The sequence below is a fragment of the Carlito syrichta genome, unplaced genomic scaffold (genome assembly GCF_000164805.1).
Source record: "Carlito syrichta isolate Samal-C Ts95f unplaced genomic scaffold, Tarsius_syrichta-2.0.1 Scaffold309894, whole genome shotgun sequence".
NCBI lineage: Eukaryota > Metazoa > Chordata > Mammalia > Primates > Tarsiidae > Carlito > Carlito syrichta.
Window position 1 is genome coordinate 195,246 of NW_007253990.1, and position 27,674 is coordinate 222,919.

The 27,674-nt window shown below is 38.0% G+C and overlaps 3 protein-coding genes across 4 annotated transcripts; 2 read left to right on the plus strand and 1 right to left on the minus strand.

Annotated features, from left to right (window-relative positions):
* Window positions 1–307: 307 nt before the first annotated feature.
* LOC103270676 (olfactory receptor 51F2-like) lies at window positions 308–1,252 on the minus strand. Its single transcript, XM_008068208.1, has one exon. The coding sequence runs from the start codon at window positions 1,250–1,252 to the stop codon at window positions 308–310; it is 945 nt and encodes a 314-aa protein (XP_008066399.1).
* A 10,248-nt stretch (window positions 1,253–11,500) lies between these two features.
* LOC103270663 (olfactory receptor 51E2) lies at window positions 11,501–27,457 on the plus strand. 2 transcript variants are annotated; one of them, XM_008068197.1, is made up of 3 exons: window positions 11,605–11,686; window positions 19,580–19,584; window positions 26,251–27,390. In XM_008068197.1, the coding sequence occupies exons 1-3, from the start codon at window positions 11,680–11,682 to the stop codon at window positions 27,298–27,300; spliced, it is 1,062 nt and encodes a 353-aa protein (XP_008066388.1). In that variant the 5' UTR covers window positions 11,605–11,679; the 3' UTR covers window positions 27,301–27,390. The 2 variants fall into 2 exon arrangements, with proteins under 2 accessions (XP_008066389.1, XP_008066388.1); XM_008068198.1 differs by lacking the exon at window positions 19,580–19,584 and having other exon boundaries at window positions 11,501–11,688; window positions 26,249–27,457.
* LOC103270662 (olfactory receptor 51F2-like) lies at window positions 17,172–18,116 on the plus strand. Its single transcript, XM_008068196.1, has one exon. It carries the CDS (start codon window positions 17,172–17,174, stop codon window positions 18,114–18,116), a length of 945 nt encoding a protein of 314 aa, XP_008066387.1.
* Window positions 27,458–27,674: the final 217 nt, after the last annotated feature.

The window sequence follows — 27,674 nt, forward strand, 5'->3', positions numbered from 1 at the left end:
ACCATAAGGGTGATAAGGCTGCCTAGATCCTCAAGCATGACTTTATTTGTTCATGCTTGCAGACATATTTTAACCATGGTCCTATATTGTGCCAGGTTCACTATTCATGATAGAATCAGGTATACACAAGACATAATCCCTGCCCTCAAAATCCACAGTCTAGAACTGTGAAAATTGTAATTTAGTGGGTCATCAAAATAGAGAGAAGCATGTTTAAACAATCTTTTCAACAAATAGTGGTAACTCACAATAGAGAATGATCAAATATGAGTCTGAGAAGACTTAGTAAAGATGGGATACTTTGAAACTAAATTAGCTTACTAAGAAATACTTTGAGCACAGCCTTCCGAATTTGTTTGGTCTTCACACTGTAGATTATGGGATTCATTACAGGAGGAATGAGCAGATAAACATTGGCAATGAGTGTGTGCACAAGGGGAGGTGCGTGTTTCCCAAATCTGTGCACCAGTGACAAGCTGATCATGGGGATGTAGAAGATGGCCACAGCACTGATGTGGGAGACGCAGGTACCAAAAGCTTTTTTTCGCTCTTCTGGAGAGGCAATGCAAAGTACAGAGTGGATGATCAGAACATAGGAGAGGAGGATCAAGATAGAGTCGAAGCCAGCAGTAGAGATAACAATGGCCAGGCCAAATGCACTGTTGATTTTGGTGTCTGTGCATGAAAGCTTCATCACATCAGGGTGGAAGCAGTAAGAATGGTGGAGCACATGACTGCGGCAAAAGGACAGACGCTTAAGAAGCAGGAGTAAAGGCACTAGAGCTGTTGTCCCCCTAATAATGATTGCAAAGCCCACTTTGATGATCCGCAAATTGGTTAGTATCATGGCATATCTCAGTGGGTTACAGATGGCAATGAAGCGGTCAAAGGCCATCGCCAAAAGTACTGAAGACTCCATGAATGTGAAGCCATGAATAAAGAACATTTGGCCAATGCAGGCATCAAAGCTAATTTCTCGAGCATTGAACCAGAAAATACCCAGCATGGTGATCAGCGTAGAAAGACACAGACCTAAGTCTGTAAAGGACAGCATGGAGAGGAAATAGTACATGGGTTCATGGAGGCTCGACTCAGTGATGATGACAAACAGAATCATACCATTACCAGAGATAGCAATGGCATAGAGACAACAGAACGGGATAGAGATCCAAATGTGAGAGGTTTCAAGACCAGGGATGCCAGTAAGGAAGAAGACAGCAGGGCGGAAAACACTCTGGTTGAAAGATGGCATGCTGAGTGAAGCAAGCAGATTCCCTTGACGGAAACAAACACGTCCTGTAATAATAGGAAAGAAAAATATTTTCACTCTCTTCTACATATCATACAATTCGGAGAACCAGGTCCTGCTCTTCAATGGAAGTGCATAGCCACATACTGTTTCCTAGGATTTGATCTTGGGTGAGCTGGGGGAGAGTCAGAGCACTAAATTTTGTGAAAAAAACTGAGTTTCATCAAGATTCCCATTTGCTACATCTAGGCTTCAGTATATTTACATATACATATATGAGAGAGGACATTAGTCCCATGACCCTATGTACATTGGCAGACAGGATATTTTGGGGCAACTATAAGCAACACAACAGGTAATTCACCCTGCTTTTCTTCACTTCCAGTTACCAAGGCAAAAACCCTGAAGTCCATTAAAATTTACAAGTCTGTGTGACCCAAAGAAAATAAGAGTAAGATAATATTAAATACTTTCTAGCAAAATACTTCTGTTGAGTAAGTTTACAACAACTATTGATTTTAAAAAGAACTAAATATCAAAAAAGAACCAATCAAATCTATACAAATATACCAGAGTGGGTGATAGCAGAAAAAAAGTTTGTTTGTACAAGTAGTAGTTGAGAAACCGATTATGTGTAAGGGAAATTCTGCCTGAAAAAAAGATAGGTTAAAAGTAACCTCAATAGAAATAAGAGAACTTATTGGAAGTTCAAGGATAATAATTGTAGCAGAGTTACATGAGCAAGTTTCTTGATTTTCCATTGTTGCAAAAGGGTATTAAGAATGCATTGGCAGGCTGGGCATGATGACTCAAGCCTGTAATCCCAGCACTTTAGGAGGTTGAGGTGAGGGAATTGCCTGAGTCCACAGGTTTGAGAACAGCCTGGGAAACTTGGCGAGACCTCATCTCTACAATAAATTTTTTTTTAATTGCCAGGCATGGTAGCGCGCACCTGTAGTTCCAGTTACTTGGAAGGCTGAGACAGAAAGATCATCTAAGCCTAGCAGGTCGATGCTGGGTTGGCTGTGAGCATGCCACTGCACTCCAGCCTGGGCAATGGAGTGAGACTCTAACTCAAAAAATAATAATAATAATAATACAGTGGCTGACCACATGCAGAAGATTAAAACAAAACCCCCACCTCTCACCATACCAAAAATCAACTCTAAATGGATCAAAGACCTATATATAAAAGCTGAAACTATAAGAACTTTAGAAAATGCAGGAGACATCCTTATGGAAATTGGAACTAGCAACAAATTCCTGACCAAAACCCCAAGTGTTCATGCCATAAGAGATAAGATAGACAACTGGGACCTCATCAAACTGACAAGCTTCTGCAAGCCAAAAAAAAAACCATCAAGAGAGTGGGGAGACAGCCCACAGACCAGAAAAAAATATTTGCCAACTGTATATCTGACAAAGTCCTAACATCCCGGATCTACAAGGCACTCAAACATGCCAAAAAGAAAAAAACAAACAGCCCCATTATAAAGTGGACAAAAGATATGAATAGCCACTTCTCAAAAGTATACATATGAGTAGTCAACAGATATATGAAAAAAATGCTCAGCCTGACTAGACATCAAAGAAACTCAAATTAAAACCACACTGAGATACCACCTAACTCCAGTCAGGATGGCCATCATCAATAACTCAAAAAACCACAGATGCTGGAGAGGATGCGGGGAAAAGGCAATACTTCTACACTGTTGGCGGGAATGTAAACTACTACAACCTCTGTGGAAAACAGTGTGGAAACTCCTAAAAGATCTAAAAATCGACCTTCCATACATCCCCGCAATTCCCTACTGGGAATATACCCAGAGGAACTCAAATCACTCTATGAAAAAGATACCTACACATGAATGTTTATTGCAGCATTATTCACAATAGCAAAAACATGGAACCAACCATGCTACCCATTGAAAGAATACTGGATTTTAAAAAATGTGGTACATACACACAATAGAATATTACGCAGCCATAAAGAAGGACAAAATTATGAACTTTGCAGCAAGTTGGATGGGCTTAGAGCCTATAATACTAAGTGGTCTATCACAGAAAAAAAGAACTGAGTACCACTTGTTCTCACTCATAAACAGACCTTGAACAATTATCATAATACCATAAGAAAGGGATTGGCAGTAGTGTGAAACTGCTAGGAAAATGGGGGCACACCTCATCAACAAGGGTACCTGCATAATGAACATTTGTATACCTAACCCTGAATTATACTCCACATCTTTAAAATAAAAAATGTTTTTAAAAAGAAGAATATAATGACTGAAACGTGGGAAGACGCCATTCTCTGTTTAGAGATATGAATGTGCATTCATCCAGATATAAATATGTAGCCTTAAAGAAGTCCCTCTATATTTGTTCTTGTCCTAAGTTTTCTGACACTGTATTTACCTACAGGAGGAATGTTTGTTTTTTAAATGTATGTGTGTTCATTCATAAATGTATTTACTCTACAAGTATTTTAATGCCTACAAAGTGTCAGTGTGTGCAACGGACAGCATTAGAATTAGACTGGTACTTTAAAAAGGTCTATACATGACTCTGGGAAAGAAAATATGTGAGTGTAAGATAAATTGGTGACCTTCATTACAACCCCAGAATGACTAGGCAGGAGCTTAGACTTGGGTGAGAATAGCTACAGAAAGTGTGTTCAAGAGGGCATTCCTTTAAGTATTTAAGGAGAGGAAAAGAGGAAAATGTTTAATACAAGAAGCCTCTTAAAGACTGGGTCTAGCTATGCTGCATATGCTGGTCTCTAACTCCTGGGTTCAGACAGTCCTCTCACCTTGGCCTCCTGAATAGTTAGGACTACAGGTATGAGCCACCATACCCAGCTCCAGCAGTCCCATTTTTGAGTACATAGCAAAAGAAAGTGAAATCAGTAAGTTGAAGAGAAACCTGCACTCCCATGTTCATCATAGAATTATTCACAATAGCCACGATACCAAAGCAACCTAAATATATATTAACAAATGAATAGATAAATTTATACCTACAATAAAATATTAATCAGACTTAAAAAGCAATACAATTCTGACACATGCTACAATATCAATGAACCTAGAAGACATTATGCTAAGTGAAATAAGCCAATCACAGAATGACAAATACTGCATATTCTACTTATATTTGTGACAACTCTGAAGTGGGGAGTGCTGTTCAACAGTTATACAAGGTTATACAGGTCACCTAACAGTATATAGGTATAATGGATATAATTCGTAAAGATCCAGTTATGCAAAATGACTAAGTTCTAGAGACCCGCTGTGCAACATTGTACCTATAGTTAACAATACCGTACTGAGCAAGTAAATTTTTTTAAGTAGGTAAATCTCATGTTGTGTTCTTATTACAATAAAAAAAAATAGGATAATTGTATTATAGACAGCAAAATAAATAAAAGAGAGACTCAATAGATTATCTAAGTATTTAGCCATATTTTTTCTAATAATAATGGTGGCAAAGTATGAAATGTCTCATATGTGCCAACAGATGTACTTCCCTGTATTTCTGAGTCCCTTTTTCCACTGCACTCTGCTCATGGCATTTTTCTTCAACTCCTATAATCAAAGGAAAACATAGTAGGATAGCTCTATTAATAGCAACCTTGGGAGCAGGAATAGAATTTTTTTTAAATAATAATAATTCTAAGATTCTTAAACCACCCTTGAGAGGTATTGCTCTAAAACCAATGACCAAATATTAAACTATTCTTGAAAAGATATCCTTAAGTGTATCATTCTCCTCCACTGAGATTTCTCCCAAGACAGGGACTATAACTTAAATATTCCTGTAACCAGGAACATCTGGTAGATAGTCCTCATGACAATGCTTCACATTCGTCACTATCACAAGACCATCACTGGGTATTACTCCTTTTAACAGATGAGAAAATAGGCTACGATTAGAAAATCAAGGATCAGAGGAATCATATGACTTTCTTACATTTCCCAACAAGCCAATAGGAGATCCAGGGATTGAATTCTTTTCTCTGACTCCAAATGCTTTGCTCTTGACACTTTTTATTTTAGAAGTATTTAATTTTTAAATGTGGGATGAATAAACACATGCTCGTGGCTGTAGTCTATGTTTGTAATAACTGTTTTGAACATTAATCTGTTGAATATACACTACTGAGTTCTTTGAGTTCATGCTCACCAATTTGCTCTGAAATGTTCCATGTTCATTTTGTAAATTATCTGCAGAAAATACAGTATCTGATGTATTTGTGAAAATTTCCAATGCACCAAAACACTGACCTCCTGCACAGAAGAATTCTTGGACCTGAGGTCATATGATCCTGCAGAAAGGGTTACCCCAGAAAGCAGGAAGTCTGTGAGAGAGAGAGAGACAGAGTGAGAGTGAGAGAGAGAAATTGAGATTGAGAGTGTCTCAACCTCACAGACTTAGATGTAGAAGGTCCTGTACTAAAGTTGGGGCATCAGTCCCTGATCAGTCCTGCCTACCTTGCAAAGAGGTTCTCCTTTGCCAGTAGAACTCACAGAAAATTTGGGAATGGAAGAACTAACAGATTTGAAAATGAGAGCCTTTTATAAGGAGGCCAGAAGCTGCCTGGTGAGAGCCAATTACTCAGCAGGAAAACAAATTCCTAGGAGAGAACCCTGCATAATTGTGCCCTGCTAGCCCTTTGTGCTCCAAATAACATAGGCAATATCTTTTCAGTCTAGCTTCACTCTTACTTTCCCAAAAAGAGACTCCTGCAGATGAATTACAATTTCAGTTCTCATTCAAGAGTAATTTGACTTTCAGACACCTGTGGGGCAACTTTGCATAGGGTCAGGGAAAGGATGTTAATAGATCATTAGGAACTGAGTTTGCTCAGCTGTCATTTGCCAGTATCACAGCCATCATAAAACATAGAACCAAGATAGGAAAAGGGTTTCTAAGTAACTGCAGTCACTGAAGCTAGTGCAAGGATTATCTTGTTCAGAGCCCAGGCCTTTCCCTTGATATTCTTAAATATCATGGGAGCTGTTACTGACCTCTGCATAGGCACAAAATATGGCAACTTAAGATAAAGTGACTAAAGAAAGATGACAAAGCTTTGTGAGTCCCTTGTGTGTCCCTTATCAGCTTACTGAGATACTACGCTATTCTGAACTGGCCAGAAACTACTACCAGTACGTACACCACTGTGGTGTAGAATAAACCATGTTTGACAGACAGCTTCTGTTCAAGCTATGAACAGTCATCAGTGGTTTACAGCCTTTCCATTAATACAGCTTTTTACAACTAATGCTGAGCTGAGTGAGCTGGCAAATTTCCAAGAACAATAACTAATTAAGCATGCTTCATGGAGTAAGAAACTATGTCAGGAAGACATCACCTTGCAAAGGCCTGCTATATGGAAGAAAGGGATAAGGTAAGTATTTTCATTAGACTTAGTGCAGAATAGAAACCTTAATTTTTAGTTGTTGTTGTTGGTTTATTTTCTTATTCTTCTAATATCACAAGAATCTAGACTCTGGGAAAGTCTGGAAAGACGCATTTTTCCCCCTAAGCGCATCAAAAAACTTGAGAAAATATGTTCTCTTTTTTTAGGTATCTTCTGGACTAATAAAAACATGGTCTTCCACAAGAAAGTACTTCAATGGATGGGGGAAACATATTCATAGTCCTGGATAAATGTGCAAAAAAAGGTGTGGAACTCTTTAGGAAAAAAAATGCAAAATCTAAATAGAAGCTTCCAAGATACAAAAGCAAAAGCAGATGCCCAAGCTGTTACAGGACTATAAACGTGAACACCTTGCTGCCCATGCTAAGGATTACAGTCTAAGGAGCACTAGTTCATGCTCACAGACATGTGCAGATGAATTTACTGCATTCAGTTGCTTAAAATGGGACATAGCACAACCCTGGGATCTTCTTTTAGTGCAGACTCCAGACATTTAAATCATTCATCAGCCAAGGCCCAATAATGAGTGGATACACAGACAAAGGGCATAATGATCAGTGCTCATTTTGACCGGTTAAGTGTTTGAATTGGTCTGCCTCAGGGCTTAAATATGTTGAATACTTTCCCTGTATCTACTTATCCATCAAGAGCCAACATTGGCTCAACTCAAAGTATTTGTAACGAGACAGCATTGGTCCAAAGCTCAGCTCTGTCCCCAATACTATAACCCTGGGCTATGTAACTACCCCACTTCTGTTTCTTTCTTTTAATGTAGGGAAAATAGCTATAGCGTTTTATAGATTTATTTTGTAAACTAAATAAGATGGTTCAATATTAATCCATGGAAAGTTCTTAGCACAGTATACTTTGCACTCAATATTATTAACCATACTTATTATTTATCATGATTATCATTGTTTTCTTTAATATAACAATTATTAAATTGTTATTGAGTGCCTATTATGTGTCAGATACTATGTTTCAGACATCGAGGTTAAAAGGTATAGTATCTACCTTCAAGGAACTCACACTTCTGATAAACAACCATTATAAGAAGACAGATCTGACCAGGACATTACCCTGCTTTCAAGTCTTTGGCTTCCCAATGTCAAGAATCTGATCTTGTGACCCTTTGTGGAGAAGCATCTCCACCTCTCTGCTTCAGTCATACTAAACCCTTTTTCAGTGCCCTGAACATAGCATGCTGTGGCTCACCTCTAAGCCTTCACTCATTCTCTTCTCCAAGACAGTATCACAATGTTTACTGATTTCTGAATTCTGCCTCAAATGTAATACAAGACAGATTTTACTGTTTGTTGATATTAAAATTAAAATAGCTTTTTTCTAATTTGCAAGTTTTGTGGAATTTTTAATACTTTTCTCTTTTTTTATTTTTCCTTTTAGTTCTGCTACTTTGCAGTACTCAAGTCTTATACTCAGTCTGCCAACCGGATGAAACACTACAACTGCTCACTAAACCCAGAACATTTCTTTAACTTACTGTCATCTCCTCACCCTACTCTCTACTCTCTTGCTCTCATTATTAGCTCCTCTGGAAAAAAAATTTCATTTACTCAGATCTCATTTTAGCAATTTTATTTGGTTAGCCTCGCTTAACTACACAGGCTAGGTTGTCCCAACACACATGTGATTCACACCATTGCTTCTCAAATTTGAACGTCACATGAATACACTAAGTATCTTGCAAAAATGCGGATTATGATTCAGTAGATCTATTTTTTTTTTTTGCATTCCCAACAAGCTTCTAGGTGATGCTAACATTGTTTGTCTTCAATAGAAAATAACTCTGTGAATATCCCTTTTAGAGTAATTATAACATAGTACTATATTTTAGTTGTCCATGTATTTATTTATTTCCCCCTCTAGACTTCAAAATTTGCATTATCTGGTTTTATATCTATTGTGTTCATTGTTATATCTTCAGGATTTTGCTCAATACCAGATATATAGTGCATATACAATATTTTTAATGGTAAATGATTTAAGAACTTTAATGGAATCATGTGTGATGTACTGGAAACAGAAGGGACTGAAATAAACAGAAATTATAGTAGTGACCATAAGTTCATAGGGAGAGGTAAGGAAGAGCTACATTTCTCTATACATTAAAAAGTAAGTTGAGTAAATAAACACAGTAGGAAAACTGCTAATAATTCAACATAGCTGGATCGAGGAAAAAAGGTGAATGAGACTTTCATCAGACCATAAGGGCCAGTAGGTAATGCAGGGTCTTAATATTTTTTGAAAACAGTGTCTAAACAGAGTAATTTTTGTTCAAGTGTCTTAGTCCATTTTGTGTTGCTATAACAGAATACCACAGGATGGATAATTTCAAAAGAAAAGACATTTATTTAGCTCATGGTTCTGAAAGCTGAGAAGTTTAAGAGCATGGTACCAGCTCTGGTGGGAAATTTTGTGCTGTGTCTTAATGCAGCAGAAGGCATCACATGGCAAAAGGGCAAGAGCATCGATGCCAGCTTGAGTGTCTCTTCCTCTTTTTAAAAAGCCACCAGGCCTCAAGGGGGACCCACCTTGATGACCTCATCGAAACCTAATTACCTCTCAAAGGTCCCACCTTCAATCAATGTATGAATTTGGAAATTAAGTTTCCAACATATGAAATCTTGGGGACACACTCAAATCTTAACATGGACCAACCAGTCTTTGTTGCTGTTTTTATTGTTTGCTTGCTTTCCAGTTTATTTCTGCAATTTAGATACATTAACCCTAGATAGCTTGATTTGTCTCTGGTCTCTTGTTTTTGTATCATACTCTATTTCTTTTATAATTTACACTGTTTGCTCCTTGTAAGACTCTTAGCACTGCAACCAACTTTCTTTCCTGATCCAGCATGACTGTCCACCTGAGTTGCTATATGCATGAATTTTAAAGGTTGTATAACATCCCAGGACTAGATATAAATACTTTATATATTCTGCATCACTGAACATTTTTACTTATTTTTTTACTATCTTAATGCATCAATAAATGTTCCTATACATAAAATGTAGCCTGTGTCTCTGACAGTTTCCTTGCAATAAATTTTTAGGTATGGAATATTATGGACATTTTAAGACAAAAATATACTGGAAAATTCACTTGCACAAAGTTCATGCAAACATTATAAAACAATGCTTAGTCCACTGTAACACAGCAGCACAACACTGTGTGTTTTATGTCTTAAAAAACATTTGCTGGTTTAATAGGCAAGAATATTTTACTGTTTACTGTAGTGAAATGTTGACATTCAATAAATAAGATTTATTACTAGTCCCTACAGCACAGTTTTCCTGTGTCCAATTTTAAACTTCCTGTTTGGATTTCCAAGTTTCGGAAGCATAATATGAAGTCCAGGATGTTACAGACTGTGATGTTTCCTGGATTCAAGGGTGTTGATACTCATGTATTAATAAAATATGTTTCTGTGTAATTTCATGGAAGAGCATTAAGCTCAGACTTTCAGAAATTTTAATTAAATGACCATCTACTGTTCTGCTAGGTTGGCATGAGAATAAGGCAGAGAGAAGGGCTATATTTTGAAGTGTGTGCATTAATGTTTTGACCAGTATCATATGTACATCAATAAAAGTGACGTTTTTGTAGATGATGAGTGATAAAATTCTGGTTAAATTTTCAAAGATATTGACAAGAATTATCAATGGATTGAATGCAGAGTGTAAGAGACAGAAATCTAGGATGATTCAAAGACCCATATGCCCAAAAGAGGTCCAGAAATGCTGAAAATATCTGAGGACCTAAAGAAATATTAAGGAAAGAAGATGGACAATCTATAAGAATCTATGTGTACTATTTACTAAAGACCAATGAAAGCAATAGAAACCTCATGTCAGATGACATCACTGACCAAGTCCATCAACTACATGCCCCAATTTCTTGGTATGTTGCAAGATTCTCAAAATTTGAACATAAGCAAGAACCTCAAATTATTGTGGCTAATTTTCTTCCACCTACTGTGTTGGGGCTTCAAAATAGAAAATAGTTCAGATTATGAAAAGTAAATAAAACTGTGTTTTCTGTAGTCTATTTCGGTCTACAACCTGTATACTAAAATAAATTTTTACCTACTAGCTTCACCAACCACTTGGTTCATGCCTCTAAGGTAACCTCATCATTAGTTAAAATGCAATTATTGGTTAACCTATGTTCTACATTAAAACCCTAGACAATAAGAAATACGTTGTATTCTATCATTTTCATCTCTAGCACTTAGTGTGGTATTTGGAATATAGAAAATTTTGATGAAATATTTACTAGATATATGTATGAATGAATAAGTGAATTATTTTTCTAGTTGTAAGGAAGAAGCTGGGGCTGCTGCTAAGAATCACAGGTAGGTAAGGAAGCAGTACTGCTATGAATCAAGATGGATGCTAAGGAGCTATGGGGTGGAGTAAGAGTCCCACAAATAATAAAAGATGCCTTTTAGCAATTTGGTATAATATTTCATTTTTTTAAATCCCCACTAGAGTTACTGATAATGATTATGTGGTTTCTTTTAAGAGTGATGGAAATTTTCTAAATTAAATTATGATAATAGTTTGTGTACCACTCTGTGACTTTACTAAAAAGCATTAAATTATACACAATAAATGGGTGGATTTTCTAGTGTATGAATTATATCTCAATAAAACTGTTAAATAAAAAAGCTCTTCAATAAAATGGCACATGAACAAAAAGTTGTATCAGCCTATGAAGTACATAGCCACAATAAGCAACTGCAAAATGAAACAGATATAAAAAGACTATATGAGGCACAAGAAGTCTTCTGGGAACCTCTATACCCTAGAGACACAATGAGTTAACACCACCAATAGGAGCTAGCCCTTCAGCTCTGTGCCTGTCTTCAATCCAGCTAGAATAAGTCTCCTTATATGCTCGGCCCTCCCCTGGAATCTAAAGTCTCCTCAGCTTTCTGAGTCAGTCTGAGAGGGACAGACTGAACTGCTGTATGGGCTCTGTAAGTAAAACTGTTTTGTTCACTGAAAATGCTTGACTTTAAATGATCACACTTTCTTCTCCACAAGGAAGAATTTCCTCACTATGTGTATAATGAGATTAGATAGTAGGCAGAGGTGCATGGTAGAATTTGTAGAATTATTTATTCCTAGGAAATATGTAGAGAATGTTCAGTTTTGTTCTGCTATTATTAGTCAAACGCTTTAATTAGTGTGCTAATATATTTGTCATGGTAAGTGAACCTTATTTCTAAGCCAAATAACTCTTACTAAAAGTGAAAAATTAACCATTTTGAACACCTACTGCATGCCCGGTACTGTGCTACACACAATGCGTAGCTTACTTTATAGATGAGGAACCTACATGTAGGTTTCAATGAGACTATAGTTTTTGAGAGTATTAGCACTGAAATTAAAAACAACTTAACTGAAAATCCCAGCTCAGACATTTACCAGATGTGTATAGTCCTGAGTATGTTTTATATTCCCTCTGATACTCAAGTTTCTTTGTCAAAAAAGTGAATTTAAAGTGAATCTAACAAAACTTGTCTCAGGGTGCTATGGCGAAAATGAAATGATAAAATGTTTATAAACCACTTAACACAATAATGTTCACAAAAAACGTGTCTACTAAATGGTAACTTTTGTTATGAGTAATATTTTTATTAATACTGTATAAGGCCCCAACACTAGTTAGTGTTTGGGCAAGAGTCTGAGCCCAGGTCAGTAGCACATGATAGTCATATGACTGGAAATAACATGGAGATATATATTGATGATGCTGTATGTCTAATTCAGCAGTGAAAGACAGCCACAGCTACAGTTCATCACAATGCAATAGATGAACATCATTGCCGACAGGACAATTAGTTGAGAGACTATAACTTACTTTACACAAGAGAAAATTAAGATGTATTTGGGTTAGAGAGGATGAGTTGGACAGATTTAAGAGCACAAAAGGGTACCTTGGGAGAATTTTAGTGTCTCCCCCTAACAACATCCTTTAGTCTTTGACATATACAGTTAAGTTTTTCAATGTAAGAAAAGTGCAGTAAAACACAGCTTTAAGTACCCACTACCAACAAATTACTATTACTTAGCTTTCTTATATAGAGCCCCTGAGGTTCTGGTTTTTAACACTTAAGGAGCAGAATCAATTTTAAAAATTAATATTTGTATGTAGAGGATGAGAGGGAGAGGAATGTGTGTGCATGTGCATGTGTGTGGTATGGGCATGTGCACATGCATGTACTGGGTGGGAATTCAAGTTAGAGGATTTAATAGAGTTTGATGCCATTTGCTGATAAACATAAAAGGAACCAGGTTTGGAGCAAAGGAGAGAATGAGTTCTGTTTGGCTCATATTGAGGTTAAAGTGGCTGAGGGAGGGCGGATATGTCCCTTAGGGGTAGAGATAGTATTTTATTCACCTTTTATCTACTACTGGAAGCAGGGAGTTTTGATTTGTTCTCCAAAGTTCTGTCAGTTATTTTTTCTAAATTGCAGATGTGATCGTCTCATTTTTGTGTTTCGTTACTGCCTTCACATTTAAGCCCAGAAATTTTGCCACAGATTTAAAGATCCTGCCAATTTTTGAAATACAGAACTCAAGAGATGCCATAATTAGATTGCAGATTTGTGAGTCATCTGGACATAAATGCTATTTAAGGCCATGGGAATAACAAAGCTACCTCAGGGATAGCATATAGAGAGCAAAAAAAGAAGAGGGGCTTCGTGGGAGAAAAGCAGATTCCCCACAATTTATAAGGCAGAGAACAAAAACATTGTTTGACAAACAGAAAAAACCTCACCAAATAGCCAGTACTGAAGCTAATGAAGTAGAAAGTTTCGAGGAGGAGCTGATCAACATTGCCAAAAGTTGAGATGAAGGAGAGAAAAATCTTAAATTAAACGTTTGGACTTGGCATTTAGAAAGCCACTGGTGACATCAGTTGGAGGATTTTAGACGAGTCATTAGAGAAAGAATTAAGATTGTGACTGAAGGTGACAGAATAATAAACAAAAGCAGGCTGTTCTGCTAGAAATTTTTTGACCTTATAAAAGATATAGCAGGAAATTGAGGAGTAAACAGAGTTTGTATCTTATGTCCATCACTATCTAAGCACAATATTCAATTACGAGAGCAGTTCAATATATCTTGTTCGAATTAAATGTATTGAAAACATTTATATAAAACTGTGGGCAGGTTTCATTATTGAGTTGGAGTAAAACTTGAGTATTGTAGACTGGAAAAAAGGAATCAATGATATTAAACAAGATACTAAAGAAGGAAAGGAATTTTGTTTTAGTTGTATGAGAAAAGATGGAGAATGATTTGTTTATTTATTCATAAAATATTTAGAAATCCCTGGCTGCTGATGCTCTGCAACTAAAATCATTATCCTTTCCATGGAATTAAAGATGTTCGTGACTTGACTCCTGATGATGTTTGTAGCTTTATCTCCCACAGCACTTAGACTCACATTTCAGGCTTCAATCTATCCAGTCTCTTGCTATTCATCAAACTGGCTTGTGATATTCTTTCATTTATATTTCTGTTTATGTTACCTATGTCAAGAGCAACTTTCTCCTGTTTTTTCTTTTTTAGTCCTTGTAAACTCACATTCACCCATCAAAACTTTACACAGTTAGAAATTATATGCTCTGTTAAGATTTTTTGACACACACATAAACAAATTCATGGATGTGTACACTCAATCTGTCACTCTGCACTGTTTCTCTGTCTAATCTCTTAAATACATCCTATCCTTGTCCACTCTACAACTGGTGGCATATCTCTCTTTGTCTGTGACTTATTTTATATGCACTGCATCTAATTCAGGGCCTTGCATGTAGTAAGTGTTCAAAATTAGTCATTTTTTCATGTCCAATAAAAGTTGATGAATTCTCAAAGATACAATTTCAGCCTTTCTGATATGAGGTTTCAGTCCCTGATGCCCTCTTTGGTTTTCTCAAGCACAAAACCACTGATATTTTACTTGCTTCATATTTTTAGTGGCTGACACAAGACACAGTAAAGTCTCTCTGTAACTTTGCTGTTGAACTGAACTGTTTATGATGGAAACTCAAGAACTTAAGTAGAGTTACTGACTATACAAAGGAATAAAGAATCCTCCATCTCTGAGGATCCACACTGGTGTGGATGAGGGGAGGGTGCAAGAATATATGGAAAGGAGAAAATTGGAGTTCTTTTTTGCTAAGCTCAACACAGATTAGGTCAAACTATACTCTATGGTTTTGTATAGACATATATGTCTATAACATATTCTTACTCAGTAAGAAAGGGGAAAAACTGCCAAGAAGAAAACAAATAGGCAATGAAAAAACATGATTATTGAAATAATTTATGGGAAGCCAAGAAGAAGTTAGGATGAAAGAGAAATTATTCAGCTAGCAGTTTAGTTTTTTTTTAATAATCACTTATAAAATTCCCTACAATTCTCCAAATAATGATTTAGTTGCAACTCAACCATTGCCTAATAAATAACTATTATTATAGCCAGAATTAATTGATAGGGAGCCCCTCTGCACTTCCATAATGATTTTTGTTATCATCATTGTACACTAGATATTGATGTTATTGAAAAACAGTTCTGATATTTCTCCTTCACTTGATCATAACCTCTCTAAGAGGGGTTTCATTTGTGTTATTCCTAAGTTTATTACCCAGCACTATGCAAAATGTAGGCAAGTGCATTCTGGTTCAACACTTTTACATATGTCATTCTAAACCTTGGAATTGTTCACCTTGACTTGTAAGAACACGGAAATCTTTCAAGCACTACTTATTCTAGAAAGCTTTCTCCAAATACTACAAACCGACTGAATGTTCCCTTTCTGTTCATTCCTTCTGTGTGTTTTGATATTTGTAATTATTTTATTTTGTTTTTAGTTGATAATAATTTGTATATATTTATGGGATACAATATGGAGTTTCAATACTTGTATGGATTGCAAAATAATCAAATAAGGCTATTAGTATATTCATTATTTCAAATATTTATTTCTTCACAGTGAGACCATTTAAAATCCTTTCAGTTGTTCAAAGTATACATTTTTATTAACTATTAGTTCTTATTTCTTTCATGAGGTTTGACCATACATTTCTGATATTTTCTTCATGGTCCTGAGGATACCTTCACTTCTGTAAAATTCAGAGTCTAAATTTAGTTTCATTATTTGGCCAAATCATGTAACTTAACACTTCTTTTTTTCTCTCTCAAATTTTCTGTTAATTTCATTTAAATCCACCCTCTCCTCTCTGCCTTTTGTTTTTCATGAAAACTTCTTCTGGTGACCCTTTAGGAGGCATTTTATCAGAGAGAATGGTTGGGTCTGGAAACATTTTAGGGTCCCTTCCATTCTTTTATCAATACTTTGTGGCAACCACTCAGTACCTTTTCCTTTTCCCTGAAGAATAGTTACCCTAAAATTGGCTACCTCTCATTGATTGAGCCCTCTCTAGACTTAGATGCAGCCCTAATCTCTGTTTTTTTCTCAGGTTTTCATTCCAATTCATCCATACCCATCTACTGGGTCTGCAAGTTTCTACTCAATGAAAAAAGAAATTCGATGTTTGCAATAAAGTTATATTTTTCACTTCAAAGTAAAACAGTAGCATCGTATTAGGCATCTCCTAAGTATGTCTTAACAAAATGGAGAAAATCTGTTCTGAAGAACTAGTCTTCAAGCAGATTGAAGCAAGAAATATATTTGAACACGGCAGCACGTCATATCAAGTGGGGGCAGTGTCCTCTTTCCTTAAGCTGGATGGTAGTCCTGTGTTCTAACTTTTCATCTTTTCCCAGTATGACCACCAGATGCCACACTGTAAGGATCTCTTTAAAGGTTAGATGCTGAAGGCACATGCACAAGACTGCACTGGTATCTATGCCATTTATTTGTCATTTAATATATGTTACTGTGTATCATAATGATCACTTTCCCAATGTGTTCTGGCTTCCCAAATTGTCTATAAGCTTCTTTGCTTTCCACACTCATGACTAATGTAATATTGCTGCTCTGCAGGACCAGTATATTTTGTTCTGGTGTCAACTATGCAGAAAAACTAACCTGCTACCTCTTTATCCACATTTTAAAATTCCAGAGAGAATGAAATATGATTGGTCAATCGGGGGTAAAGTGTCTATTTTTAGTTCTGTCATCTAAGGTTAGCGTGGTAGGGGAAAGTTTGCATGGTACAAGCATAGCTACCAGTAAAGGGTCCTGGAGAAGAATTTGCACCGAGGCAAATTTGGGGGGAGGGGGAAGGTACCTACTACAGCACTTGAAATCTTAATGATTTTTTTATACATTTAAATAAGCTATTCATATTTTTGTATTATATAGATACTCATCTTTGATCAGTTTTCTGTCAAATAAAACTATTTTAATTGTATTAATACACAAACAACTGTAGATTTTTTGTTTCATATTCTCATCTTGTTCTGTACTTTTAATCCAGTATGTCAGCTTTCAGGAATACCACATCCCCTTCCATCATTTTCCTGCTAACTGGTGTTCCTGGGCTGGAAGCCTTCCACATCTGGATCTCCATTCCCTTCTGCTTCCTCTATGTAACTGCTGTCTCGGGAAACAGTCTGATTCTCTTCGCCGTCACTACCCAGCCCATCCTCCATGAACCCATGTACTATTTCCTTTCTATGCTGTCCACCAGTGACCTTGGTCTGTCCATGTCCACACTCGTCACCATGCTGGGCATATTCTGGTTCAATGCCAGGGAGATCAGCTTTAATGCTTGCTTATCACAGATGTTCTTTATTAAATTCTTCACTGTCATGGAATCTTCAGTGCTGTTGGCCATGGCTTTTGATCGTTTTGTGGCCATTTCTAATCCCCTTAGGTATGCCACCATTTTAACTGACTCCAGAATAGCTCAAATTGGAGTGGCAGTTGTCCTCAGGGGGACCGTCATGCTGACACCAATGGTAGCACTTCTTAAAAGACTGTCCTACTGCCACAGCCATGTGCTCCACCACTCCTACTGCTACCACCCTGATGTGATGAAGCTCTCATGCACAGACACCAGAATCAACAGTGCAGTCGGGCTGACTGCCATGATCTCTACTGTTGGCGTCGACTCAGTCCTCATTCTCTTTTCTTATGTTTTGATCATTAAGACCGTCCTCAGCATTGCTTCCCCAGAAGAGAGGAAGAAAACCTTCAGCACATGTATCTCCCACATTGTGGCTGTTGCTGTATTCTACATCCCATTGATCAGTCTGTCCTTTGTTCACAGATTTGGGAAAGGAGCCCCAGCCTATGCACATACTATGATTGCTAACACCTACCTTCTGATCCCTCCTGTAATGAACCCCATCATCTACAGTGTGAAGACCAAACAGATACGTAAAGCTGTGATCAAAATTCTCCATTCCAAAGAAATATAAAATTATAGAATTCTAGCGCTAGAAGGACCCTTCAAAATGATCTATTTCAGGTCATGCCATCAAATTAAAAACAAAAAACTGGTGCCCACTGAAGCTAGCATACAATCACTTAAAGTTGAAATATATCTAGAACATCAACTAGTTTTACAGCTTATTTTATAGATTAGGAGGTTGAGACAAGGAATGAGAGGGATGAACAACCTAAAGCATTGTGTCTAGAATTTCTCCTCCTTACTACTGTTTGTTCCAAGCTGTTTTGCCTTCTAGTCCTGCTCACAGCCTTTTTATTCTTTTCTCATTCACTTCACAGCAGTTAGAATGACACATTAGGAAAAAGTCACACCTTTGTGAGAAATAGGTAGTATTTTTAAGCATAATAATAATAATTTCAACTAACATATATTATTTTCTCTGACAAGTCATGATTCTAAGTGGAGTGTTCTTTTACATGTATTAACACATTTTATATCTAAAACAACATTATAGGATAGTTACTTATATTACCAATGAAAGAACTGAGAGACAAAATGTTGAGTAGCTTGCTTAGACAGTTAGCAAGTGGCAGAGCACATTCATCATTCATGCAGACTGACTCTAGGGCCCCTCACATCCAACTTTAATACTATATTGCTGATATATATAATTTATACTAGGGAGTATAAAAAGGTGAAAAAATAAACTAGTTTAAAAAAACCTCTGTCCTCTAGAAGTTTCGGATCAAATTAGAGAGGAAAACCCCAAATCAGATTCTTTAAACCTCACAAATATATTTCTGCTTTGGTCATCTTTCCTGAGTCATGCATGTCTTAAAATTTTTCTCTGTCCTCCACCAGCTTTCTGCCACAGCATAAATGGAAAATGACTATGAATTGCAAATGAATTATAATGTGTGTCATTTACTGAGAATTCTTTTTAATTTGTGGCATAAAATTTATGTAATTAATGGCATAATCCAGAGAGTTAATTATGTTTATCCTGGGTATATCCATTAATTCTCAAAAATGTACAGTACATATTGCAATGACATATCACTCAGTTAAGGTGGTTGCTATAGCTAGTATTGGCTCAGAATCTATAGGGAATTATAAAATAACTATGATATTTGTTATTTAATAAGAAGAATTACATCAAATCCTCAGAATATTTGACAACAATATTCTCAGTTGCAACTACCATTAGTCTTTATCTCCATGAGTCAGAATTTTCTAGGACTTTGTTTTCAGACCTTTTTTCTTTGTAATACTTCCATCCTTGGTAATATTACCTAACCCCATATCTTTAAATACCATTCATATTGCTGACAAACCCAAATTAATATTTATAGTCCAGACTTATCCCACTACCTATGTGTCAGTATGCCTGAATGACTCATAATTATCTTATATTCAACATGTCCAAAAGCATATCCTAAATATTCCCATCAAGGAAAAAACATGCTCACCCAGTCTTCCCAAATCAGTAACTCTACCTTTCAAATTGCTAAGACAAAGCACTTGGTATGATTCCTGATGCCTTTCTATCACTCCTAATATACATCTAATCTATCAGCAAATCTCAATGGCTTTTCCTTTGGGATAGATATTGATATCTAGAATCCAATCACTTTACACCACCTCCACTGCTACTTCCATGATTCAAGCCATCACCTTGGACCTGAAATATTATAATAGCTTTATGGTGGGTCTTCTTTCATCCATGTTTGCTTTACAGTCTGTTTTCCTCCACAGAGACATTACAGAGATTATTTTAATACACAAGACAAGTCATGTTCAATATGCTCCAGTGATCTCCTATCTTACCCAGCGAAAATTCACAGTCATTGTAATAGCTTACAATGATCTAAAACCTCTTTTCTCCACCAGTCCTACTTCATCTCCTATTACTCTCCCCTTGTTTCACTCTGTGATATCCATATTAGCCTCCAAATATTTTCTTAAACTCACCAACCATACTCCAACATCAGAGTTCTCACTTGCTGCTCTCCCTATTGGAATAGTCTTCCCCCAGAGACCCACTTGTCTTATCTCTCACTTCATGCCAGTCTTTGCTCAAGTGTATCTCATTACAGAGCCCTTAATGTTATAAAAAATAACAGCAATAATACCTCTCCCTCAATTCTTTCCTGTATTCACTCTCATCCTTGCCTGTCTTGTTTTTAATTTTTAGCACTTTCTCCACACACGTATTACATATATGTTTGTTTCTTTTCTGGTTTCTTCATCACAAAACAAGCTGTTTGAGAATAAGGAATTTGTTTCATTTATGCTATCTCCCAGCTCCTAAAACAGGGCCTGCCACATAGTAAAACTGGTAAAATGTCTAAATGATCTGGCTCTATTTATCTCTCAAGTTTCATTGCTTCCCCTCTGCACAGTGTCCCAGGAACAACAAACAACTTGCACTTCCTTAATCCTAAATGCCCTCTGTCACTTTCAAGCCTTGCCCAAATTGTTGCCTCCACCTACAGTGCTCTCACTGTCTCCATTCCACTGATGTAGAATAGGAAGGACTCTCCTTCAGGGTCTTCTCCTGACCTCTCCAGTCTGTCTGATACCTTTTCCAGCTGACTTCTGCTGCACTTCGTGCTTTTTGCTCACAACAACCATTTCCAGACCCTTTTGTAACTGTTCTCTTCACAACAGACTCAGAGTTCACTTTTCAAGATCAGAGACTGGGTCTTATTCACTCTTGTTTCCAAATTCCTATCCATAGTGTCTGGCCCATAGAAGCTTTTAATCTTGATTGAGCTAATAAATAAATAGTGTCTTTAATGCTTAGAGATTTGGATGACACACAAGAATATGATGAAGTTTTTTTACACCAGATGGTCTTTTTAGTATCTACAGACATATATTTTTTCATCAGACTCTACATTTTGGAGACTACTGTATCAAGTATGAAAAGTTTACTCTAATTCATATAGCCTGGTATAACCTGTTCCTAATCTTGTGCAGCCTTTCTTCTTCTTTCCAACATAAGGTATAAGTAATAATAAATGTTATTAATAAATGTAGGTAAAAACAAAAAAAGTTATGACCACTTTATAGAGGTGATTTATGTTTTGAATAAACTGCTAGTTTGTTTCCATGTATTTCTGTCTCCTTCTGGTCCCTCGTCTGTATCTCATGGATAATTCTTCCTACACACCCCTAACTCCAATGAAGCAAAAATAAAAATCCAAAGAAGTTACAAGCAGGTCCAAGATGAAAAAATGGAAAAGCTCAGATAATGGGGGTTTACATACTAGATTTTTATTTCTTTATTTGTTTCTACACACAACATAAGATGGTGTATAAAGAAAGGGAAATGATAAACAGAAAAAGGAAAGAAGAATGTGGGAGGTACTCCGAGTCCCCAAAATGCAAAGGAATAAAAGGAACTCCAGTCTCAAGGACCAGACAACTGAGCTGGTCAAACACCATTTATACCAATTTTTCTTCCCCACCGCACCACACACACACTAACCTGTGGACAGTCCTATTGTCCAACAATCCTGGAAATTTGTTAACTTCTATCAATAGGCAGTGGATAATTTGAACACTTTGAGAAAGGGTGGGTTGTAGAACAAATGTCTTGCTTTGACAAAGGTGGATGAGCTCACAATGAATTGGGAATCTTCCTACAAGCCAAAGCAGTAGTAGACACATGGCCACTGTTGTAGCTACTTGAACATGGTGATGGTGGTGAAAATGGAGATAAGAGGAAAGAGTCAAGAGATTGTAAGAAGGAAAAATAGACAAAGTTGGTTGAATAATTGTGCATGAGGAATGAGAAAAAATTATTCATTTTACATTTCTATATTGAATAACTACATTCATAAGCTCATCCTGTCATATCCTCCAAACTCACCCTCCCAACAACTTTTAGAATAGCAATCTAAAACTCAAGTTTGGTTATGATGTCCCTGCTTCAAACCATTTATTCACCTCTCAATCCCAACAGGATGAGATCCTTGAGACTATAACCTATCATTGGCTCATCTCTATTGATCTCTCCAATTTGTCTGTTTTCTTTTTGGGTTATCTCTATGCTCCAGTCAAACCACACTACTAATAATTCTCCTATAAAGAATTATGTTTCTTTCCTTTATGATTTTCTGTCTGCTGAAATACCCTCTTCATGGACCCACCTCATAACCAAATAAATACCCTCTCTCAAGTTCTCATAAAAATCTGTGGCATTCACTCCTCATCCATATTATACCAAGATTGTGTAGGTATCTGTGAGACCTTGAGGGCAAGGACTTGATCTTATTCACCTCTGTAATCCCTAAACTCAGCACAGTGCCTGAACAACACTAGCACTGGGGATATGCTAATTACACAATGAATTAATCAATTAACTCCATTGCCAGATATAGGTGACTAATGAACATTTGCGGGGGAATTGATAAGAAAATACTCTGTTTCTGTCCTCAGAGATTGCAGTGCCAATGACAAGATAGAACCTATGTGTGAGGCATATTTAGAAAGGATGGCAGATAGAACAGGTAAAGTGCTAAATAAGGTGTATGGTAGCCCTGCTGAATATGGTGCAAGCACACGTCACTGGGAAAGAAAAATCAGAGGGTCTGTAGGTACTGGGATACTTCCTGGGCAAGGTTCTGTGGAGTGGATTTTGTTGTTGTTGCTGTCTATTTTGCTTATAACATCATAAACCCTAGATAAACATTTGCTTAATTTGAATAAATAAGGAGTCAGAATACTTGGTTTTCCAACCAATATTCTCACTAATTAACTATATGATACAGGACAAAAAACTTTCATCTTATCTGTCCTTTATCTGTAACACAGGTGCAATAAAGTGTGGCTTCTTTATCTTAAGGACTGTTTGGTCAAACAAAAGAAGAGCTAGGGAAAGATATGGAGAAGTTCATGTTATTATTTTGAATTACTGGGCTGCATTCTTGTATTTTTGGAGAGGATGCAAACTCCTAGAGCCCAAGAACCATGACTAGTCACCCACGTTGCCTGTGGTATCTAGCAGAGACGCTAACGAGGAAATACATCCTGTGGCTGACTGTGGGTTACCTTGGAGAAGTGAGGAGATTGTCGAGAGACCTGTATGTTTCGCTTTTCATTTCATAGCATTAGAGCCTCTGATTTTTGCAGCCAAGCCTTGGCTTGTTTTGGAGTAATGAAGGCAGAGGCAGTGGGCCTTTTGAGAATTCTCCTCCTGGAGAGAAACAGTGGGAAGCCTGTGGGAGTGGCCCACAAATAGATATGAAGATGCTGTTCCTTTGTCTGCTAAGTTCCAGGAGCCTCAGTTCATATTCTCACAGCCTGTTCCCATCAGCCTTCTGAGTAGCATTATAAAAAGGCCTGTATCAGAAAGGGAAATCAGCTCCGTCTGCTCTCTCTACGCAGGATTACACCATTCCCAGGTGAGTGCACCCTCACTTGGAGTCAGGAAGCCTGATGCTCCTGCTATCCTAAGAGGCCTTGAAATCCCCACAAACTGCTTCATGGCTGGGAAGGGAGAAGCACTTGTGTTCTATCCACAACTTTATGGGCTGGAAAGAAATATTCCAGAGACTTAACTAGCAGTCCATAAAGGCACGTGAGAATGAGTGCAGCAGTCACATTCAGACCAAAATAGAAGCTGAAATTGGGTCTAGCAAGGAATTGCTTTAGGCAAGAGGCCTGACAACGGGGGGGACACATGACGTCTTCTGGGTTAGGCATTTGGAAGGTGAGATGATGGCCCAAAAGTCTTAGACTTCAGTAAGGAAGTGTAAGTACCAGCAAAGCAGAAAAGATGATCTTCAGAGACAGGAGTCAAGAAAGCATCCAAGTCTGCACCCAAAAGAAACCTTTGTATCTGTCAACTCTGCATGTGGTAGTATAGGCAAAAAGCCGAGAAAGTAGAAACAAATCACTGTATGTGTTTTCTTCACCCAGTGCCCCTTTTCTCTTGGACATAGTGTTCAGGTGATCTAGCTTATCTTCAAGGAACATTACTTGGTTTTGTCCCATATGTTTCAGCATGAATTTTTTTTTGGATTTCTGCATTCCCAATTCCAAGGAATCTATGATAGATATTGAGATGGATGGAACGAGATACAAGTTATCATGCATCTCACTGAAGAATGCAATTATCTGCCTCTGAAAAAGTGTTTTTCATGTCCTTCCAGGAGCTGGGAGCCAAATTTGATTTTGATATTTGTCAAGGATCTTAGCTGCTATGTCTGCACAAGTTCAAGTTCTGAGAATAGAGAAGAGAAAATAGAGGCCAGAAGTGCGGGTTTTGCAACATCTGAACCCTGGATCTGTTCTCCCTTGCTTATCCAAGATGGGAAGAATACAATTCAAATCTCTTAGTACTCATTTCATCACATTGTATTTTAAGACCACTGGTCTCTAAACTCTCCACAGGAAATCTAAATTGAAAGACATCTCAGGAGTGGAGGAGGATAAGCAGATTAGCCTGAATATAATCTGTGAAGACACCTGCATAGTTTATTTTCAAGCTTCTGCTTCTTGAAGCCAAGTCTTTGGCTCTTTAGAGACAATTAGCTTGAAAACCAGGGCACCTAAGGAGCTTAGCAGAGAGTTTGATGATGTCAGAGTCCAGGTGTTTAGGTAAGAGTAGTGAGTTGAAGCAAAGCAACATTGGGCTTCTATAAAAGAAATGCCTCTCTGAGGTGAATGATTTGTTGGCACAGGTTTTAGGAATGATAAGGCTTTAGGAGTATTGTAGTAAAATTAATAATACCCTTCTCAAAGTCAGGACTCAACCCATCTCTTTGGATTCAATGAGAATGGCTTTGGAGGCAGCTTTCAGGTGTGGAAGGTGGTACGCACCAGTCAGGAGAAGAAGGAAGAGCTTTCACAGGGACCATGCCAGGTATCTAAGATCTGCTGGAGGTTATATGTTCTGCCAGCACCATCATCTCTGAGGAAACCTTCAGAGGGAACCCCCACCTTTGATTTTATAACCACAGATGAGTTTCCTTTAATTTCAAACTAGATTGACGTTGTCATTTTTCTTAGTTTTGTTTATTTGTGTGTTTTCTTTTCAGTGTTTTCTGTTGTTTTTTATTGCTGTTGTGTTTCTTATTCCCCTTGCTGGCCTTAGAATTGAGGATCTGGAATCCTAAAAATTTAAGTACCACATGTTCTCACTTATAAGTGGATCCTAAACATTTATCATAATACAATAAGAAAGGGTGTGGCAGTAGCAGGATGCTGCCGGCATGGAAGCACATAACATCAATAAGGTACCTGATCTCAAACCAGGCAAAGTGGGGACCAAAGGGAGGCCCACTCTTTACCTGTACAATGACTACTTATCTACCTAATCCTGAATTGTACCCCATATCTTTAAAATAAAACGTGCAAAGTACCTCCTGTTCCCACTGCCTTGGAACACTCATTATTCCCTTCTCTGTCTAATTCCTACCATGTTTCAATACTGAACAGAAAAGTCCCTATGACCATGTCACACCCTGCCCCAACATTAAATGCATACTTTATGCTTGCACTTACCACGGTACTCTAATATATTGATTGCTTGTCTATTGCCCACCCTAGACAAGTTATATAGAGGTCAATTTTTGTATCAGCAGCAACTAGCAAATACCCTTGCATATAGCAGTCAAAATCAGTAAATGAAAGAAGTGAAAGAGAGCCAAAGGGAGAGAGAAAAGGAAGGAAGGATGGAAGGAACGGAAGAAAGAAGGAAGGGAGGGAGGAGAGAGGAAGATGGGGAGAAAGAAGGAGAAGGAGAGAGAGGAGAAAGAGGAGGTGGGAGGAAGACAAAAAGAAGGAAGATAATCCTATCCGGGAGGGTTTCCCAATAAGGTATCTTTTAACACCTTTCTGAGAAAAAGGTCATCTAGTATCCAGACAATGAAGGTATGAACCAGTAGGAAGAGTGTGAGGGAATTTGGAAAGGCTATATTTTGGGATAAGCATTGCTCTCCCCATGTTCCCTTTTATAAATGTAAATGGACCTTGAATGGAGTGATTGATAAATGAATTTGAGCTACCACATTTCCCTCTTTGAAAGAGGGCCTCAGAGCTTATGAAAGAGCCCGACTGGGAGTGGGAGGAGACAAGAGGGGAGAGAAAGCTAAAATGCTCAGTCCCAGGTTTTCAAGGACTCTCTGATTGTGTTCCATGTCCCTGCAGGCTGCCAGTGTGACCTCACCCTCTCCCGTCCCCCCTCCTCAATGCCAGCTATGAGTTCCTGCAACTTCACACATGCCTCCTTTGTGCTTATTGGTATCCCAGGACTAGAGGAAGCCCATTTCTGGATCGGCTTCCCCCTGCTTTCAATGTATGCTGTAGCGGTGTTTGGAAACTCCATCATGGTTTTTATCGTAAGGATGGAACGCAACCTGCATGCTCCTATGTACCTCTTTCTCTGCATGCTGGCAGCCATTGACCTGGCCTTATCCACAGCCACCATGCCCAAGATCCTCGCCTTTTTCTGGTTTGACTCCAAAGAGATTAGCTTTGAGGCCTGTATTGCCCAAATGTTCTTTATTCATGCCCTCTCAGCCATTGAATCCACCATCCTGCTGGCCATGGCCTTTGACCGTTATGTGGCCATCTGCCACCCACTGCGCCATGCTGCAGTGCTCAACAATACAGTAACAGCCCAGATTGGTATGGTGGCCGTGGTCCGTGGATCCCTGTTTTTTTTCCCACTGCCTCTGCTCATCAAGCGGCTGGCCTTCTGCCACTCCAACGTGCTCTCACACTCTTATTGTCTGCACCAGGATGTGATGAATTTGGCCCACGCAGACACGTTGCCCAATGTGGTCTACGGTCTTACAGCCATTCTGCTGGTCATGGGCGTGGATATCATGTTCATCTCCTTGTCCTATTTTCTAATAATACGAACAGTTCTGCAACTACCTTCCAAGTCAGAGCGGGCCAAAGCCTTTGGGACCTGTGTGTCACACATCAGTGTAGTACTGGCCTTTTACGTGCCACTCATTGGCCTCTCAGTGGTGCACCGCTTTGGAAACAGCCTAGATCCCATTGTACAAGTTCTCATGGGTGATATCTACCTGCTGCTGCCTCCTGTGATCAATCCCATCATCTATGGTGCCAAAACCAAACAGATCAGAACACGGGTGCTGGCGATGTTCAAGATTAACTGTGACAAGGACCTTCAGGCTGTGGCAGGTAAGAGATCCTTACCACTCCATTTCTCCTTATACTTACTGACTTGATAGACATAATTACTTCCTAACACTAGCTTAATTCCAGTTACCCATAAGTACACCAGTGCCTTCATCTTCCTGGTATAGTAAACTAAAGTACAGTACCTTAACTTCATGGAATATTGTGTGGAATAAAATATTTTAATGGAGCATTATTTGGTTTAAACGTTCTACTATAAAATTAAGCATGCAGCTGGGCGGGCTCTGTGGCTCAACCTGTAATCCCGCGCCTTTGGGAGGCTGAGGTGAGTGGATTGCCTGAGCCCGCGGGTTCGAGACCCGCCTGGGCAGCGAGACCTCATCTCTACTATAAATCAAAAAATCAGCCGGGTGTGGTAGCGCTCCTGTAATTCCAGCTACTCGGAAGGCTGCGGCGGAAGGAT